Here is a 20,025-nt window from a genome sequence, read left to right on the forward strand (position 1 = left end):
ATATATCTGAACTGTTTTATGTTTAGATCGGTGTTTCTTTGTTTAGTATTTTTATGGCCAGTAAAAATATGTTATCTTAAATGATAGGTCATCCGACAAATGACTTAACCGTCCGAACTTATTTCGGATTTCACTGACAGAGAGCTCCTGGTTATGATGCGGTACGACCGTGTTAGTCTGTCACGGCCAGCACGCGTCGATAACATAGCAGGTGAGGTAACATTCGTTAATCTGTTAAGGTCGGTGCGCAGCGATCGGTATATAAGCGATTCCGAGACAGAAACGTGCAGTTCAGAGCCAACATGTTGTGGTTACTAGCGTGCATATTCGGCCTGCTGGCCACAGGAAGTGTTCACTGCCAAGGTAAGCCATTGTTTACTTGCAAGCGTTCGTAAGGCCACTTTCACCTCTTGCTTCATGTCAAAGTATCACTAGCGCGTAGCGACCTCCGCTACGGAGCTACTATAGTTCACATGTATTCTCGTTTTTCCACAGCTGCAGGTCACATTTAATATGGGAGCTATTCCATCTTTTACGACTTTATAATGTCTTATTTGGACCAAACGCATTTCGCTTTATGTAAAGGATCTACAATGGTCATTTATTTGGCTCCTATATTATTTCATTGCGTTCTTCTGTACACGGGCGTTCTATATGTAACACACTGCACTGACACGCAATTTTTTCTCGTTTGCCTGTTTTTCTATATCCGCGTCCGCCTTGTGTACTTCACTTGTTTCGATAGCGCCGTCGTAACAAAGTAGACAAGATAAAAGTGGTTGGTTGGTTGGTTTGGGGAAGTAGACCAGACAGCGAGGTCATCGGTCTCATCGGATTAGGGAAGGACGGGGAAGGAAGTCGGCCGTGCCCTTTGAAAGGAACCATCCCGGCATTTGCCTGGAGCGATTTAGGGAAATCACGGAAAACCTAAATCAGGATGGCCGGACGCGGGATTGAACCGTCGTCCTCCCGAATGCGAGTCCAGTGTCTAACCACTGCGCCACCTCGCTCGGTCAAGATAAAAGTGGATACCGGTACATAAAAGTATGCCAACGAGACAATATCGTGTGTTATTCAATTCGGTGTGTCTTAATATCGAAATTCTTCCTCAATGTACAGATTGAATGACACTGGAGATTGGCTACAACCCTATCTCACCCCCTTTTCAATCACTGTATCCTTTTCACGTCCTTAGATACTTAGAACTACACTGCGGTTTCTCTATGAGTTGTAAATAATTTTTAAACTTTTCTTTCCTGTATTTTATCACTGCTACCATCAGAATTTCAAAGAGTATATTCCCGTCAGCATTGTCAAAAGATTCCTCTAAATCTACAAGCGCTATTAGGTTGGTTCATAAGTTCTTAGCATTTTTTGTTGCATGTTGTTATTCCGGTTGCTATGGGTTTATTTATCGAATGTCATTCTTTTATTTGTAGTTCACTGTTGCTATATGAGATTACATAGCGTCCTTTTGTCATGTGGAGATAGTGAGTGGAGCTGTGGACGCTAGAAAATGGAGTGCCAAGTGAAGAAATCGGAACATTTCCAACGTACTCTTTTGTTTGAGTTCAGTAGAGGGTGACTGCAGCGGAGGCAGCCAGAAATTTTTGCACCATAAATGGGTTATAATATCATTCCACAGAGCATGGCAATAAAATGGTTTTCTCGTTTTAAGGAGGACTGGTTTGGCATTAATGACACTCCCCGTTCAGCAAAACTTTCGGCGTTTGATGATGATCGTTTAAACGCATTAAATTAAGTCAGCGTACCCGCGGATTGGCGAATGTGATGAACACTGATCATTCCATTATCGTGGGACATTTGCATGCAATGGGGAAGGTTCAAAAATGCGCTGTATGTATACCGCACGCTCTAAGCCAAAATCACAAAAGTCAGCGGGTGCCCCTATGGTCATCTCGTGAACAACACCTACAATTTTTATCCTGTGTGACGAGAAATTGTGTCTTTATGCTAGCACAAGGAAAAGATAGGAATGGTTGAGCCCAGCCAAAGCATCCACAAAAGGTGACGTTATGCATCTGGTGGAACAGCGATACTATAGTGTACTACGAATTGCGTAATCATCACTGCTGACATTTATTGTCAACAACAGAGACGCTTTGCACACACATTCCAAGAACAACAACCAGGAAGACTGCATGTAGTGATGCCACTCCACGTTAACAGCCGCCTGCATTTTGCTAAACTGGCAAAAAGAAGCATACAGGAGCTGGGTTGGCAAGTCATTCCGCAACGCTCTAACCATGGCTCGACGAGTTCTTCGCCTCAAAACGATATGATTTCTACTATCGCGGAATCGAGAAGTTACCACAGCGTCGGCAGACTGTTGGAAATAGTGAAGGAGAATATATTATTGATGAATAAAGTCCTTGTTATTTGTATCTGTTGTGATCATTAAACTTATAGAACAACGCTACGAATTTATGCATCAACCCAGTATAATCGTAGGTTTGCCTGTCTTCAAACTATCTTTTTAAATAAACCATCGAGTCAGTATTGTTTATTTTCGTCCTACATTTCTCCGTTACCCAAACTTATCTTACTCTGGGTCGGCTTGTACCAGTTTTTCCATTATTCTGTAAATAATTCGCGTCAGTATTATGCATCCATGACACATTAAACTGATAGTTCGATAATAGATCTTCAGCACCTACTTTCTCTGGAACTGGAATTATTGTGGAACAGTTTTGTCATGGAGCTCTGCCAAGAATCCCAATAATTCTGAGGGAATGTGACCTACACTGAAGAACTTCCTTCGATGTAGGTCTTTCAGTGCCGTGTTGAATTGTTCTCGTATCATCATATCTAGCTTTTTGTCTTCATCTACTTCCTATTCTATAATATTGCCTTGAATATAATTTCCCCTTTAGAGCCTTTCTATATACTCCTACCTTTCCCTTCTTTCGAACGGCCTTGCCATAGTGGTAACACCGGTTCCCGTCAGATCACCGAAGTTAAGCACTGTCGGGCTGGGCTACTTCTTGGGTGGGTGATCATTCGGTCTGCCGAGCACTGTTGCAAGTGGGGTGCATTCAGGCCTTGTGAGGCAAACTGAGGAGCTACTTGATTGAGAAGTAGCGGTTCTGGTCTCGTAAACTGACATACGGGTGAGAGAGGGGTCTGTTGAACACATGCCCCACCATATCCGCATCCAGTGACGCCTGTGGGCTGAGGATGACGAGGCGGCCGGTCGGTGCTGTTGGGCCTCTTGGTAGTGCCACATGGCTGTCTGGAGTCTGGTCTTCTTGTGACCATACCTTCCTGTGACCAATGCAGCCAACAATCACGTATAGTGGCTATATTCCTGCCAAGTCTTTCTGCAATATTGCGGAAGGAACGTCCAGCTTCTCATAGCCCTATTACACGACCTCGTTCGAACTTGGTGAGGTGTTGGTAATGGTGTCTTCATTGTCTTAAAGGCATTATTCACTGACCTCAACTCACTCAATCCAATCTCAAAGGTAACTAACGCTCACGACCTTGAAAACCAGTATTTAAAACGAATCTGATTTGCATCCTCATAGTGGTGCTACTAGCGCCTCTCTTATGAGGTTGGTGCGAAATTTGAACAGACATTATCTTTCAGGTATAGAAACACGCTTACCAACTTTCGTTTACGTCATAGAACTCCTTCTTGCTTTTAGGATTTTTTCCATCAGCGTATCTTTGGTTTCCTTAGATGTCACTCTGTTCACCAGGAATGATACAGTTTCCTTGCTGTGGCTTCGGTTTCGGTGCTGATCAGCAGTCAATATGGATATGAATCTTCACAGAACCATGCCGAAACGATGCCGTCAATCTTTGCTTCATTGTTTTTTTTGTTAAGAACTTTCCAAGCAGAAAGGTGCCGGTATAACACCATAGCGCATCACAGACGCTCCAACACATTAGCATGGTAGCAGTATACATACCAGTCACCTGTCCCCAATTATCATAAGGACGTTCCCTCCTACTTGATACACAATGGTATCTTAACAGTAGTCTGTCATTTGTTTGAGGAAAAAGAAAACCCATGGAAGCTTGCCGATTCTGCATTCATTTTTACACGGCAGACTCAGAAGAACGCAGTCATGCTGTATTGCACAATTTCCAGTCACATTAATACTACCACATGTCAAAAGCTTGAACAATCAGTTTTTGCAGCTTGGACCATTGTGACATATGCAGGAAGAGAGTCAGTTAGGTTATAGAAGGTACTGACAGGGATGCGGTTCCATGCTGACTCAGATGCCATGCTCAGATGCTCTAGATTTCTCAGTTGATGGTCCATGGTGTGTACAGTATGACTGAGATAGACCCACATATTCTTGACTGAGTTTGAATCCGGGGAATTTAGGGGCAAGGGAATTACGATATTCTCATCTTGGTGTTCTTCGATCTATGCACGTACATTGCGAGATGTATGGCATGTCGCATTGTCCTGATGGTAAATGCCATCAAGTTGAGGAAAAGCAGACTGCATGTAGTGGTGGACGTGATACCTTACTGATAGATACATACTTGTATTGATTCATTGTGCCTTCCAGAATGACAAGATCATCAGGGAATTCCACGGAAACATTCCCTAGACCATAATGCCCCTCCTCTGACCTGGATCCTTTTGGTGATTGTTGTAGGGTGTTTGTTTTCAGACGTTTCCCACCGTACACTCCAATAGCCATCTGTCTGATGGAGCACAAAATGTGATTCATCAGAAAAGATCACCTGTTAACACTTGGCGAACGTCCAGTTGCGGTACTGGTGTGCAAACTCCAGCTCACGTCGCTGATGGGTGGTGTGGGTGCATGAACCAGGCACCTGCTGTGAGGCCCAAATGCAGTAACGTTCACTGAATGCCCATTGAGGGGACACTGTTGCTAGCCCCTTGGTTCATCTGGGTAGTCAGTTGCACAAAAGTTGCACATATATTCATCCACGCTGAGAGCTAAGTCTGCCGCTGGCGCGCTGCCAAGATGACGACAGCAGGTCTTATCGGCAGGGGTCAAAGGTCAAGCGCTCAGAGAGCTGACGTAACATGCTGTTCTCGCTCTATGCCAACAGGTTCTAGATGTACCCTTGTCCGGTTTTCAGCTACGCTACAGATCACTTTATTTATGAAAATACAAAGTACAATCACCAACAAACTTTACATATTCACAAGTACCTTTACCTTTGATCCAAATAAATACAGTTTCATTAGTTGATAACTTACGTCTACTACGTGTATATAAAGTAAAGGGAGAGGGTGACATATAGGTAGATTTGCCAAAGTCTTTATTAGCATTTTCAGTAACATGGTAGGATCTGTATGCGATGACATCTCGGTCAACAAAGCTTTCGAGGCCAGATGTGAAGGAATCATTGATGTCAATGCTGAAGTTCAGTCTACATCCACAGAAGACTGCTGGTCCATCGAGTAGAGAGTGTGCAGCGACAGATTTTATAGTATTCTTCTTCTTGTCTGCAGCAGATGTTGTCATTTCAACGTCTTCAATTGTTTTATATATGGTATGTCGTGAACGTCGACGATATCTTCTGTAAGGCATCTTGGCAGCGTTCAGTGCAGTTGCCTGTGCAGCAGCAGCAGCGCGAATGAGCCGCTGAGCGTAGATCGCTCGCTTTTATAGTCGCGCGGTGGCGCGTGACCTTGATAAGGACTTAGAAATATTCTGTGTGCCAGCGGCGCGTTATCCCGTACGGGCGCACTAGTCACTTTAGGTGCGCCCGTCGGCTGCGAGCTAAGTCTGCCGCTGGCGCGCTGCCAAGATGACGACATACCATATATAAAACAATTGAAGACGTTGAAATGACAACATCTGCTGCAGACAAGAAGAAGAATACTATAAAATCTGTCGCTGCACACTCTCTACTCGATGGACCAGCAGTCTTCTGTGGATGTAGACTGAACTTCAGCATTGACATCAATGATTCCTTCACACATGGCAACGGATGGTTAACCGTCGCTATTGTACGTGGTGGTTCAGGTGTCCCAAATGTATCTGGCCTCGAAAGCTTTGTTGACCGAGATGTCATCACATACAGAACCTATCATCTTACTGAAAATTGCGACGGTTAACCATCCGTTGCCATGTGTGAAGGAATCATTGATGTCAATGCTGAAGTTCAGTCTACATCCACAGAAGACTGCTGGTCCATCGAGTAGAGAGTGTGCAGCGACAGATTTTATAGTATTCTTCTTCTTGTCTGCAGCAGATGTTGTCATTTCAACGTCTTCAATTGTTTTATATATGGTATGTCGTGAACGTCGACGATATCTTCTGTAAGGCATCTTAGCAGCGTTCAATGCAGTTGCCTGTGCAGCAGCAGCAGCGCGAATAAGCCACTGAGCGTAGATCGCTCGCTTTTATAGTCGCGCGGTGGCGCGTGACCTTGATAAGGACTTAGACTGACCAGCAGTCTTCTGTGGATGTAGACTGAACTTCAGCATTGACATCAATGATTCCTTCACACATGGCAACGGATGGTTAACCGTCGCTATTGTACGTGGTGGTTCAGGTGTCCCAAATGTATCTGGCCTCGAAAGCTTTGTTGACCGAGATGTCATCGCATACAGAACCTATCATGTTACTGAAAATGCTAATAAAGACTTTGGCAAATCTACCTATATGTCACCCTCTCCCTTTACTTTATATACACGTAGTAGACGTAAGTTATCAACTAATGAAACTGTATTTATTTGGATCAAAGGTAAAGGTACTTGTGAATATGTAAAGTTTGTTGGTGATTGTACTTTGTATTTTCATAAATAAAGTGATCTGTAGCGTAGCTGAAAACCGGACAAGGGTACATCTAGAACCTGTTGGCATAGAGCGAGAACAGCATGTTACGTCAGCTCTCTGAGCACTTGACCTTTGACCCCTGCCGATAAGGCCTGCTGTCGTCATCTTGGCAGCGCGCCAGCGGCAGACTTAGCTCTCAGCCGACGTCGAACATAGGCGGTGGTCACATTCACGTGACTTGACCTTGCAAGTGTATATTTCTATATTTAACCCCACAACACATCAGTCGAAGAAGAAAATACTTTTTTCTGTGCTAGGAGAGGAAGGAAAACTTGTGAAAATACAAAAATGTGATTTCCAGTATTGGGAACTTTTCAAAATAGGCGAGGGTTGTCTTGGTGAGGCCCAGGCTGTTGACAGTTGATTCTACTGACGTACATGAGGTTGGTTTTAAGAGGTTTCCCACATTCATCTCATCGTATACTGGCCCTGAGCTATATTTTACTTAACCAGCCAAAATAACACATTTTGCTCAACTTCAGCTATACCAGTCGACACAAAAAACTGAAATCACGGAAGCTTTGCAATAAAGCCACATATATGACGTTTTGTGAGCAATCCAAGTGTTATGGATGGTATCAAAGTGGAATAAGATTGTTTAAAAGTTTCAACCTGTTTCCTCTCTTCGGTGGGTATTAATGTGGCATTTCGCTGATATTGCAAGATTTTCTCAGTCATTCTGACTTTATTCCTATTTCAGATTTTTAATTTTCAGATTCGACTTAAAATTATGGAAATATGAGTGTATTATTTTGGTGGATATTTTCTATCCTTACATCATAACTTGTTAGATATCGCGCATATAAACATATGAGGACGTAATTTCAGATCGTTGAATGAAATGATGTCATGCATATTAATAACATAAAATGGAAGTCCTTTGCGTATGATATTGAAAAGTGCGTATTGTTTAGGTACCAAAGTAATATACCTTTAAAAAAATGAATTAGATAACTGCCACTCTAGTGACATACCGTCCAACAGGTTTATGTATTTCTCGTCAAATGTCACATTTTCCAACGCACTGAATCAATTATACGCAAACTAGCAAGTTTTGAAACTTGCCCCTCTTGGAAAATTTCTACAGACGCACGTGAAAAGCACAAATGTAGGAAGGTGAGGTCATGTAGGCTCATTCTCCAATTGCTTTCTGAGCACTCAGTTTTGAAGGCTGTTGTCAGTGCAAAGTTAATGGCTGCTTCTGCTAATCAAAATATAAGTCTACTCATTCTGCATCTACATCTATGCTCTGTAAACCACCGTGGGGTGCATGCCAGAGGGTACATCCCATTGTACCAGTTATTAGGGTTTCTTCCTCTTCCATTCACGTACGGAGCACAGGAAGAAGGTTTGAATGCCTCTGTCCATGCAGTAATTATTCTAAACTTAATCTCACAATACCTATGTGAGCAATACGCAGGGGATTGTAGTATATTCCTTGCATCACCATTTAAAGCTGGTTCTTGAAACTTCGTTAGCAGGCTTTCTCTGGATCATTTACGTCTGTCTTCCATAGTCTTTCAGTTCAGTTTCTTCAGTGTCTTTATGACACTCTTCCCCAGATTAAACAAATGTGTGACCATTTGTGCTGCTCCTCTCTGTACACGTTCAGTATCCTCTCTTTGTGCTATATGGTATGGGTGCTACACAGTTCTTTTGGATTTTTCTTTCTGAAGGAACATTTGAAAATAGAGTTAAGAATTTCAGCTTTTGCTCTGCTACCCTCAGTTTCAGTTCCTGTCTCATTACTAGGGACTGGACACTAACTTTGTTGCCACTATCAGCCTTTACATATGACCAGAGTTTCTTTGGGTGATCTGAAAGGTAATTTGACAATATTGAGCAACAGTAGTCATTGAAGGCATCATGTATTGCTCCCTTGACAGCCAAAGACATTTCATTCAGCATCTCTCTATCTATAGCCCTATGCTTTGTTTACACCTATTATGCAGTAATCTCTATTTCATTAGATGTTTCTTTAAAATGCCTGTATACCATGGAGATTCCTCCCTGTTATGGACTGTTCTGCTAGGTACATATCTATCCAGTGCATGATCAACTATTCTTTTAAACTTGAACAATAGTTTCTCTACATTCTGCTGTCCTATGCTGAAAGTTTCAAGTTCCTCTTTGAGATATGACCTTCATATCTAGTTTGAACATATATATCTTACTGCTTGTTTTAGTTGTCCTTTACACTTTAGTATCATTGTCACCACAACTGTATTGTGGTCACTGATACCAGTTTCGATGTGGACATCCTCAAAGAGTCAGGTCTATTTGTTGCTATTAGATCCAATATATTTCCATCATGAGTGGGGTTCCAAACCACCTGTTCCAGGTGGTTTTCAGAGAAGAGATTTAGTACTGTTCCACAGGATTTCTTATCACTGCCACCACTAACAAAACTGTAATTTTCCCAATTAATTATTGGATGACTAAAGTCTCCACCAATGATTACAGTATGATTGGGTACCTTACCTACAGGTGAACTGAGGTTTTCTCTAAATTTTTCGGTTACATCAGGGGACAAGTGTGATGGGTGACAGGAGGGTCCAATTATCATTTTATGCCCACTACGATACTGAGTCTTGCATAAACAATCTGACATGCAACTTCAATTTCTATCTCAGTGGATTTGAGTTTCTTGTCTACTGTGACAAATATACCACCTCCACATCCCATTTGCCTATCCTTCAGATATACACTTAAATTTTCTTCCAAAATCTCATTGCTATCAATTTCAAGTTTCAATCAGCTTTCTGTACCTAGTATTATGTGAACTTCTTTGCTTTTCATCAGCACTTCAAACTCTGGCACTTTGTGAGTGCTTCGGCACTTTACCAAAGGCTTTTAATACTCTCATTTGTGGGAGGCATTTCTTTTGATCTTACACTGATACTTCTGGGTTTCCTGCATCTATTATAATTGGAACTGGATGGAGAGTCGCCTTATCTAAAAAAATCCTTGTGTGCACACTACACACAGTCAGCTATCTGGAAACCAGCCTCTGATGTGTTGAGCACACCTGACCCATTTAGGGGGACCCTACAGTTCTCAACTCCATGGCCCAAGTCCAGGAAGTCACAACCTAGCTTGTCACAGAACCTTCGAAGTCTCTAGTTCAGTTCTTCCTCTCAAATCAGAACCAAAGGGCCACAATCAGTTCTGGGGAAAAGGCTGTAAATTATGAGCTTCGTTGAAACTCCCTGCCTGTGGCTGGTTTTTGTCAGTCTTCACCGCCTGTCACTGGAATGACCCAAGTATGATCTCAGAGCTCAGTCAACAGGCATCACTTGTTCCAATGCGTGCCACAATCTGCAGCTGGTTGTATCCTGTTCCTTCAATGGCTGCTGGAATAAACTCTTCAATATGTTGAATGAGCCCCCAGGCATACACACTGAGTGCACCTGGTATCCTTTCCTGTCCCCTGCTGCCATTTCCCTAAGGGGTACCATCATCGCCATACATCTGAACTGCCTACGATTAATAGGACCCTACTCTTTTGCATTTGCCTCCTCTTGCTCCCACTGGCTATGTTTCAGTTTTTAGTGAGACAGAGCACCTCAAACTTTGGTTACAAAATGCAGAGACCTCCCTGGTCCTCATGCGCCCTGTGCAGGACACCTAGATCAACCATTGACATGCCACTCGCAGTGAAGTGGACGAGTAATGACAGATCCTGTACTTTCTGCAGAGGAGGTGGAATTCACAGGAGAGGATAGTATTTGAGGTACCTCTGGTACCGGTATCACAGGTACACGACTCTCAGGAGCCCTTCCAACACACAGATTTGCAGCGGCTGCCAATTGTTCGACAGTAGTCATCGACAATTTCAGCTGCTTATGAATGTTAACCAATTCATACAGTGTTTGAGAATAGCTTTCGCAGTGGGGCTCCATTCTGGCTAGTGCAATGTATTACAAGGCAGTGAAAAAATAATTTTAAATTAAGTCCGCTGATTATCTTTTAATCTGTTGAGGCTCAAAGTTGCTGATCCCAATAAGAATTGAAGCAAATACACAAAATGAGGTTTCTATTAAGGCAACACAAAAACCTGTGGTAAAAATTCGTAGCTTTTTAAAACGTTCTGAGGTTAATTATAGTTGTTTGCAAACAAGAATACAGAGTTATTTACGATGGATGCAGATAATATATAGGGCTAGTCCTCTTTACAGAAAAGCCAATTGCTCATAGATTACGCAAAGAACAATGGTAGTTCCGAAAATTGTCAAAAATGTACATTTATTTGCGTTGGTATACAATGAAATTCACGGGTGATGTATTCTTGGCAGAACTGCGAACCACAAACGCTGATTTACTAGAATATAAATTACATACCCATAACACTTGTACCACTAACTTAACAAAAATATAGGGTATACGTCTGAAAATTCTCAAAAACACCCTGTTTCTCACATAACTGTGCGGTTAAATTAGAGAACATTTGTTTTGAACGAGGATAGGCTTACTGCTCTCAAAAATTTTAAAATAGCATAATCAAGTTTAATCCTAGCCTGCCCAGTTAGCCGAGCGGTCCAACGCATTGCTTTCTGGAGTGGAAAGTAGCGCCTGGTCCCCGGCACGAATCTGCCCGGCGGACTTGTGTCGAGGTCCAGTGAGCCGGCCAGTCTGTGCATGGTTTTTAGGCAGTTTTCTATCTGCCCTGGCAAATGTGGGCTGGTTCCCCTTATTCCGCCTCAGCTACACTATGTCAGCGATTTCTGCACATTAAGCTCTCCACGTACGCGTACACCACCATTACTCTACCATGCAAACATAGGGGTTACACTCATCTGGTGTGAGAAGTTCCCTGGGGGGTCCACTGGGGGCCGAAGTGCACAATAACCCTGGGTTCAATGTGAGGCGGCAGAGGGGTGAAGTGGACTGCAGTAGTCATCGTGGGGTTGTGGACCACTGAGGCTGCGGTGGGGGTGGAGCCTCTGTGTCATTTCTAGGTTCCTGGTTGACATACAATATGCTACAATACAAGTTTAACCCTATAATTGATGATAACATCATGAGTGTATTGCAACACTTGCGAATGTTCGAAATTTCACAATATATCGTAATACAAACAAGTATTGATACAATCAATGAAAGATTATGCAGAAGTGAAACGATCAGTAAAATAAGCAAATGTAGAGCTTCAAATCAGCACATGGTTCTTGTACACGTGGTCTCACTCAAAGGAAAATTCAAAAATCGGCTTTTATATACAAATAAATGGATTTTTCACTTAGCTGATTCTGTGCACACTTCTGCACTGGCTTACCAAAGAACACTGCAGCGTGAGTTTATCTCACTGAAAATTTGCTAAAATGTGCAACACCAACAAAGCATGTCTTCTACCTGTTGCAGCTAACAATGCAGTGCCACAATGCATTCCACATCCCTGAGGGATGATAGGATTTATGGAACATGATGTTTGCATGAATGAGTCATACAGTCCTGCAACCGCTCTTGGCATGCCCTAGGCAGGCAGCTCCATACTGTTCCAAACATAGACTGCTATTTATAGCATCATGGAGAGTGTCTTTACAAATATCTGATTGGGTGGAGGAATATTTTACTAATAGTATGTTGTACTGGGAGGAGAATAATTTATGGAAATGAGTGTGCATCAAGGAGGCGTCACAGGAGCTCTGACATTGTCAACATACAAGATGACTGTAATTAAAGTTCCAGTTTGAAAATGCCATACAGCAGATGTCCACACAAGACTGGCATTCAGCAGTTGTCTCACTGTTGGTTAGGTAAGACCATCCATGATCTATCACAGCAAGATCGTACAACATCAGAGGCCACAAACTGTATAAAAACCAGCAATGCTACTGGTTTTTAATTGTGTTGAGAACAAACTGATCATAGAAAACCACAAAAAGTCGATTTTTAATTGGGTGTTAGTTGTCATGAGGACAAAACTGCATGAAAAGCAGTGAGACTGGTGCAAACATGCTCATTGAAATTGAGAAACAGCATGTTCCACAACAGATCATAGTGTCTCAGGGGTCACATTCCAGATGCATTGCACAGTGTATGTCCTAAGTGCAGCTACGTAATCAGAGCACTGAACACAGCATCTTTCAGCCAGAAGTCACACTGATTAAGATCAGTTGAACTGTAGGGAAATGAGGGCTGATAATTCTAGTATTTCCAAAATGCCTTTGCAGCAGCTGTTTCACTGAGTGTTCAATGAGCAGAGGAGCACCACTTGCACAAACTAATCCTACCCACACATCAATGCTGTTGAAGGGATGGAATAACTCCGATGTGCAAAAGACTCCCGCTGCATTTACCAGTGATGGTACAGATAACAGGGCATGCAGGACTCATCTGATTGAGAAAATAGTGCCCTTCGCTAAACGATTCCATCAACATGCACCACACAGTTACCTTTGCAGAAAGAAGTGGTACCATGTGAGGTGTGAGAGTGTTTTCCATTGCCATTATTCTGGCATGTCTTTTGATATGGAAATGTACTTTGACTGTCCACAAAATGTTCAATAGACATTCATTCTCCACTTCATTGTGAGAAAGAAATTCTAGATAAAATGTTTGTCTTACTGGCAGGTCAGAATGAGGCAGTGCCTGAATGTGGGTAATTTTGGATTAATAGCAATGTAGGATGTTTCATAAAATTTCATGTACCATGCTCACAGGCATGTCCAAAGTTCAGGCAATTCTCTGAGCACTGCATATATGCACACCACTGATAAACCCTCCTGCAATGCTGTGACAACATCATCTACTGATATGAGATTGGTTGTTTCTCTCCCTCTGCCTCATTGCACTTCAAAAGAACCTGTCTTTTCAAATTTCATAATCTTTTTCACCAGACCCTAGATAGAAATGGGTCCAACACCTTTTTTCATACCCTTGAGTGTTCAGAACTTCTGCAGTGCTACTGGTGTGTAGTCAGAGTTCTTGTAAGATGCCTTTATCTGCAGCCTGTGATCCTGCTTTGAGAAAGTCATACTGAACATATCAGAAGCAAACTGAGGAACAACTCCGTACACCACTCCTTTTGTTTTGCATATTCTGCTGCTTATATCTCCATCTAGTGTTAAATTTTTGTTAAATTGTTTTTTATTGCATGATGTTTTCCCCTTCTTTCATAATATTACATTCAAATTTGACATCATTCTTAGCAGTGGTCCTTTTTTTAACAGTGTTTTGAAACTGTAACTTTAATTATAATCACTTTTATATCAAAGATTTATCACATAGGATCAGAAGGTCTGTAAGATCATTCACTCATGATGTTGTTCTGTACATGAAAGTATTGTTGTTGGGTGATTGTAATGGAATGGAGAATGACTTGTGTGAAATTTTCACTTGGTGTAATGAATGGCAGCTCTCTTTAAATGTTGGTAAATGTAAGATAATACTTTTTATAAAGACAAAGAGCCAGATAGTTTTCAATTACAAGATTAGTGGTGAAAATCTTGAGCATGTCACATTGTATAGGGCCTATATTAGGGTAACATCAAGAAAGCGATACGAAATGGGATGATCAGATAAAATCAGTATTACAGAGAGATAATGGGAAACAGAATTAATTGAAGAGTTTTAGGAGAATGCAGTGCATTTGTAAAAGGAGTAGCACATATGACACTAGTACAATCAATTCTACAATATTGTTCCAATGTTTGTAATCCTTAGCCAAAGAGTTATTATAAACGATTGACATGACTTCACAGATTTTCTGTAGCTATATTATTCTACATATTGTTACAGGGCTTTGCACACATATAGAAAAACTCAAAAAGTTTTTTTTTGACATTTTACAGGTGCTGGATATGTGAGCCTCTACTAATTCTGCAGATATTAAGTCAATGATCAAGTTCTTTCCATGTTCAGCTCAGCGTGTTCCTATAAATCTGTTCAAAAGCACTGCTGATATTAGCTCACAGTTCTGGTATATGTTTTGGTAGAGGAAATTTAAACACACTTATCTTTCTTACAACTGCACGCAAAAAGTTAGATGGGGTTTGGTCAGGAGAGTGTGGAGGTAATGACATGGACTGCTAATCACCAGCCCGATCAGCACTGATCCATTAGTTTCTCAATTTCCTCTTTAAGAATTCTTGAACATCACAACAGATATGGGGTAGAGCACCATCCTGTTGGTAGATGAAATCATACTGTCGGTCTCCAGTTATAGCATGAGCCAATTTTGCAGCATATCCAGATACACATGTCCTGTAACAGTATTTTTGCAGAAGGAAAATGGGATCATAAACTTTAAACCATGAGGCTGCCAAAAACAAATTAACTCTTGGTGAATCTCAAATATGCTACAAAATAGCATGGGGATTTTTGGCCCCAGAATTGCACACTGTGCTTGATCACTGTGCCATTCACAAAAATGTTGCTTCATCATTGACAATGATATTCTCACGAAACCCATCCACTTCCATAATCTATTGCAACTGTGCTGAAAATTCAAACTGTCTGACTTGTTGTAATTGTAAGTGGTAAGACTGTCACTTCAATCATTTCCTTAGATCTTTCAAATTGTTGATTGTGGTGCATTCATCTAACTTCCTATTTGTTTGTCAACTTCTGTGACCTGTGGCCAAAATTCACCCACATGTGGTCAACCATTTCTTCAGTCACAGCAGGCTGGCCCATTGATTTCCCCTGGCAGAGTCGCCATTAAGCTTTAAACTGTGCATACCATCACCAAATGGAGTTGGCACTTGGTGGGTCTTTGTTCAACTTCGTTCTGAAGTGCACTGCACTATTACAGCAGACTGCTGTGATTCCATTTCAAGCAAGGAATAAGCTTTCTCAGCACCTGTCACCACCTTACCTAACTGCCCACTGCTGTGTTCTTGTGGCAAATGCAAAAATGCAAATCTTTTTGAGTTTTCCTATACGAGCATTGAGTTTTGTGTTAATATGTCAGATATTGTAGCTACAGTGAATTTATGCAATCATTGCAATAAATTATAATAACCTTGTAGTAGACATGGCAACAAACATTGAACAAATTCAGAGGTGTGCTACTAGGGTTGTAACTGATTCATATAACCTGTAGGAAAGTGAAACAGTGATGTTCAGGGAACTCAATAGAAAAGTTGTGGAAGAAAGACAGTGTAATTCTCATGAAACCCCGATAAGTAAATTTAGAGAAACTGTATTCGAAGAAGAATGTGTGACCATTATGATGCCACCATTTTATATCTTGTGTAGGGATCATGAGAAAAAGAGACACTAGGGCACGCACAAAGGCAGTAAGACAGCCATTAATCCCTCATTCAATACATGTATGCAATAGGAAGGAAAACATATAATAGTAGTGCAAGGTACTCTCCACCATGCACAGTATGAGGCTTCTGAAGTATTTATGTAGGCATAGCTGTAGGCAAGTAATATATTTGTCCCTCCCCCCACTACCACTTTCAGTCACTCTCTTTTGCCCCATCTTTCAAAATAAAAATAAAAAATTAAATTTTGATATTATGTTCTATAAACAGTTTCTATGAAAATATATGAGGTTCAGTTATACCAAAGCGCAGCAGAACAATGATATAGTAACAAAGAATCAAATTAATAAATGTCTGCAAGCTCCTATTCAGTTCTGACATGAAGATTTATTTTTAAGATCATCAGCTGATTATAATCTTTGTGAGGACACACACAACAACATTAATGAAGTTGTAAGATCCTATTGTGCACTCATGCACTAGCCCTCCAGCAATCTTTCTCAGTCTAGTGACAAATCCATAAGTATGAGGCGACATAGGTGTGGAAGAAAGACAGTGTAGTTCTCATGAAACCCTGATAAGTAAATTTAGAGAAACTGTATTCGAAGAAGAATGTGTGACGATTATGATGCCACCATTTTATATCTTGTGTAGGGATCATGAGAAAAAGAGACACTAGGTCACACACAAAGGCAGTAAGACTGGTCAAACTGTTTACTTGAGGCTGCAAAATTAAAGATAAGCATTTTTTGGTTTACCTTTGTGAGTCGATGTGTATGTCTTCCCCCTACCTGTTCTGTAAGGATCTCTTGCTAATCTAGTTCCTGGTAGCAGATCTTGTAGTCAAATTTGTTATCAGTACCAATTCTATTTTGCAGTAAACTGACTGTAATGAGATGATGTATGAAGTTTGCTAGTGATTCCTGTAGTTCTCCAAGCTAACTGGCACTAGGATGTACACTATGTCTGATCTCTGTGTGATCCATTTTCTGAGTTTTCCATAATTTTTGAAATTAATTGTATCAAACTGAGTGGTTGTGAATTATTTTATGGTGTTTGTCAATAATGACTTTAATTACTCTTAGACTGCCCCAGTTGTTTATTATGTCAAAATTGGATTCTAAAAATTAATATTTGATACAGAAATGTTAGTAGTGTATCCACTAAATATGACAATGTTAAAGAGAGCAAAATAAATAGTGTCCAAAACAAGAGGAACCTCACAAAGTTAACAACCATTGCTTGAAGAGGCAAGGGCGCACATGAAATGGTGAAAAATTGTGCATGCCTCTGATTTATGCATGTGGGCCACTGGGCACATGCACAGGAATCTACCCAGATGGAATGGAGAGATATGTACAACAGCCATGTGCTTATCCATGGTTCTCTCTGTTTGTTGCTTTTTCTGAAAGTTGACAGAGTTTTTCATGCACATTCAAATTTACCTAAGAGTTAGCACCTTAGTCAAGTGGTCTAATGAGAAATATATGGAATTTGAAGAGTATTATCATGAATTTCATTGTTTATGGCTGGTTCATTCCACAAATTATAAAGACAAAGTTACACAATATGACAGTTCTTCACAGAAAAACAACCTGGATAGAACAAAGGCAAACTCGAGCAAAAGAAGAAGCCTTCATTCATATTTTTGAAGAACACATAGATATGGTAGTACACTCACTATGTTCACTGATTAACTGGATATTTGGTAATGGTTTTCTCCCTTCATTCTAAAAATTACAGTTGTTATATCTCTATGAAAAAAGGTGACAAGTCACATCCTGATAATCACTGCTCAATCTCTTTTGTACCCATCCTTGCAAAAGTAACAGAGTACTACATGCATCTCTAAATCTGTGACCATTTATCTACCAAGAACGTTCTACATGACCCATAATGTGACTTCAGATCCAGTTTGTTGCTGGTCAAATAGTTAAAGATATTGTTTCTGTCATACTGTCTTCATTTGAATAATGGCTGTCCATTAATGCCATGGTTGTGGACCTCACCACGGCATTTGACTCTTATCAGCAACACAATTCTAATAAAAATGAAAACCTCAACTATGGACTGCTTAGAACAGAGCAGATCATACCTACTTGGTAGAAAACAAATATTACAGGTCAATAATAGGAGATGTCCTAGATGTAACAAAGGGTGTGGCACAAGGTTCTATGTTTGGCCTTTCCTATTCATCATCTGCTTTAATGATAATGTCTAATACTACATTGTGTAAGTGTAGACTGTAAACAGATAACACTATGTTTGTTACAGCTGAAAGAAAGTTAGCAGCATTAAAGCATCAATGTAAGGATTATCTCAGAGTAGCCAGCAGGCCTATCTGATTTGGAATTAATGAGTTGTGTTTTAATTATGAGAAAACTGTAAATTTTCTATTCAGTTTATGTATTAAAGCTGATGGCAATGATTGTGCTTCTTGAGATTCATCTTGACTCAAAATTACAATGTAAAAGTCATACTGAACACCAGTGTACAATGCTTGTACTTGTTACACAATCTTGTTTATTAAGAAAATTTAGGTCCCTGTGTTAGTGATAAGTTATGCTCAATGCCTGATGTGCCTTTTCTTCTGAAACCACTTGCATATGGACTTCTTTATGGGGCAATTCTTCTGGAGGAAGAAAAGGAGAAGAAAGGGTAATTCCATCAGAAGCATCTGTGGAGTCAAACATAAAGATCATTGTAGGCTGCATTTCATAAAACTGAAAACATCAAGCATTATGTTCCTGTCTGTCCAGCACCACTCAATGCACAACAAGGAAAACCAACAGAACTACTAATTTTGACAGTCTGTTCATCAACATAACACTTTCCGTAAACAGAAGATTGACATTCCAGCTCCCAGACTTAAAACAACCCCAAGTCACAAACTCATGTGTTTAAACTTGAGTGAATTTAGTCTGTAGTGTATGCTGTTGAACTCTGTGACTGTTCCTTCACAGAGTGTTTACACTTGTCTGTTGGCAGGGTCAATTGTTTTATGTTTTGTCAGATATCAAATGCAGTATCCTTCTTTGACTTACCATGATTGGCTTTTCTTTTGATGTTCCAGTGACAAGACTGGCTTTTATAAGCACCAGTAAAATACTCCAGTATTTCATGATTGATATGCTTAAGATCATTTGACATGATTATTAAGAAGGTTGTTTGACAACTGATATTTTCTTCCACGAGCCTGAGTAGTGTTGGTACATGTTCAAATATTGGGGTTCCGGTAACCTTGTGTAAGAGTATTTAGGTAATTCAAACTCAGTCAAGCCTTATGGAGTCCAAGAACTCATGAAAAGTTTCTACACAGACACTCAAATATTCTTGCACAAAATAGCAGTTCATGTATAACTGTCATGCTTGGAATTACATGTGCAGCAGCCTTGATGGTTTTATTTCGTGCTGGCCATATGGTAAAACTGTCAACATCACAATGAAACATAAACAAATTTGCAGAAATTTTATGGACCCCCACTCTAGCCTCCCATTTTGGCATCCTAAGCAACTGCCTAGTTCACACATATTGTACACATGGCCTATTCTCAGATTTCTCTAGTTACGCTGCCATTCAGAACAGCTTGTGGAGGAACTTGACAAGTAGCACAGAATGTGTGTGGTTTAGCCCATGAAATTTCTCTTCATAATTTTAAACACATTTGGTTCTTGCAGCCAAAAATCACTTGTATTATTATTAGAAATTATCATACCAAGCATCATTTTACAATGATATATGTTTTGTGAACTTAATACAAGGAAGAGATTAGTCATATAAGTTAGGCCTTGTGAAGTCGCCAGCAATGACACATGGTTCAGATCAACAATAAACTGAATGACCCCTTAACGTGCTTGGACAACTGGGGTAGGTTAGGGACATGCAAATTGTCAAAGTGGCATCTAATTGAAAGATGTGCACCAGGCCGTATAGCCACACCAAATTATTACTATTTTTATTAGTCATATATACAGATGTATGAATATGCAGATGTATTTAATGAGGA

At 40.6% G+C, this 20,025-nt stretch overlaps 1 protein-coding gene across 1 annotated transcript in view; it reads left to right on the forward strand.

The window, feature by feature from the left end:
• The first annotated feature begins 279 nt into the window (after positions 1–279).
• Positions 280–20,025, forward strand: part of LOC126092165 (beta-galactosidase-1-like protein 2) — an 81,310-nt gene continuing 61,564 nt past the window's right edge. Inside the window, exon 1 of the mRNA XM_049907639.1 lies at positions 280–363. Coding sequence (XP_049763596.1) covers positions 303–363 — 61 coding nt within the window. The 5' untranslated portion in view covers positions 280–302. The remainder of the gene's footprint in view (positions 364–20,025) is intronic.

Source organism: Schistocerca cancellata, chromosome 7 (assembly GCF_023864275.1).
Source record: "Schistocerca cancellata isolate TAMUIC-IGC-003103 chromosome 7, iqSchCanc2.1, whole genome shotgun sequence".
In the NCBI taxonomy this organism is placed as follows: Eukaryota; Metazoa; Arthropoda; class Insecta; order Orthoptera; family Acrididae; genus Schistocerca; species Schistocerca cancellata.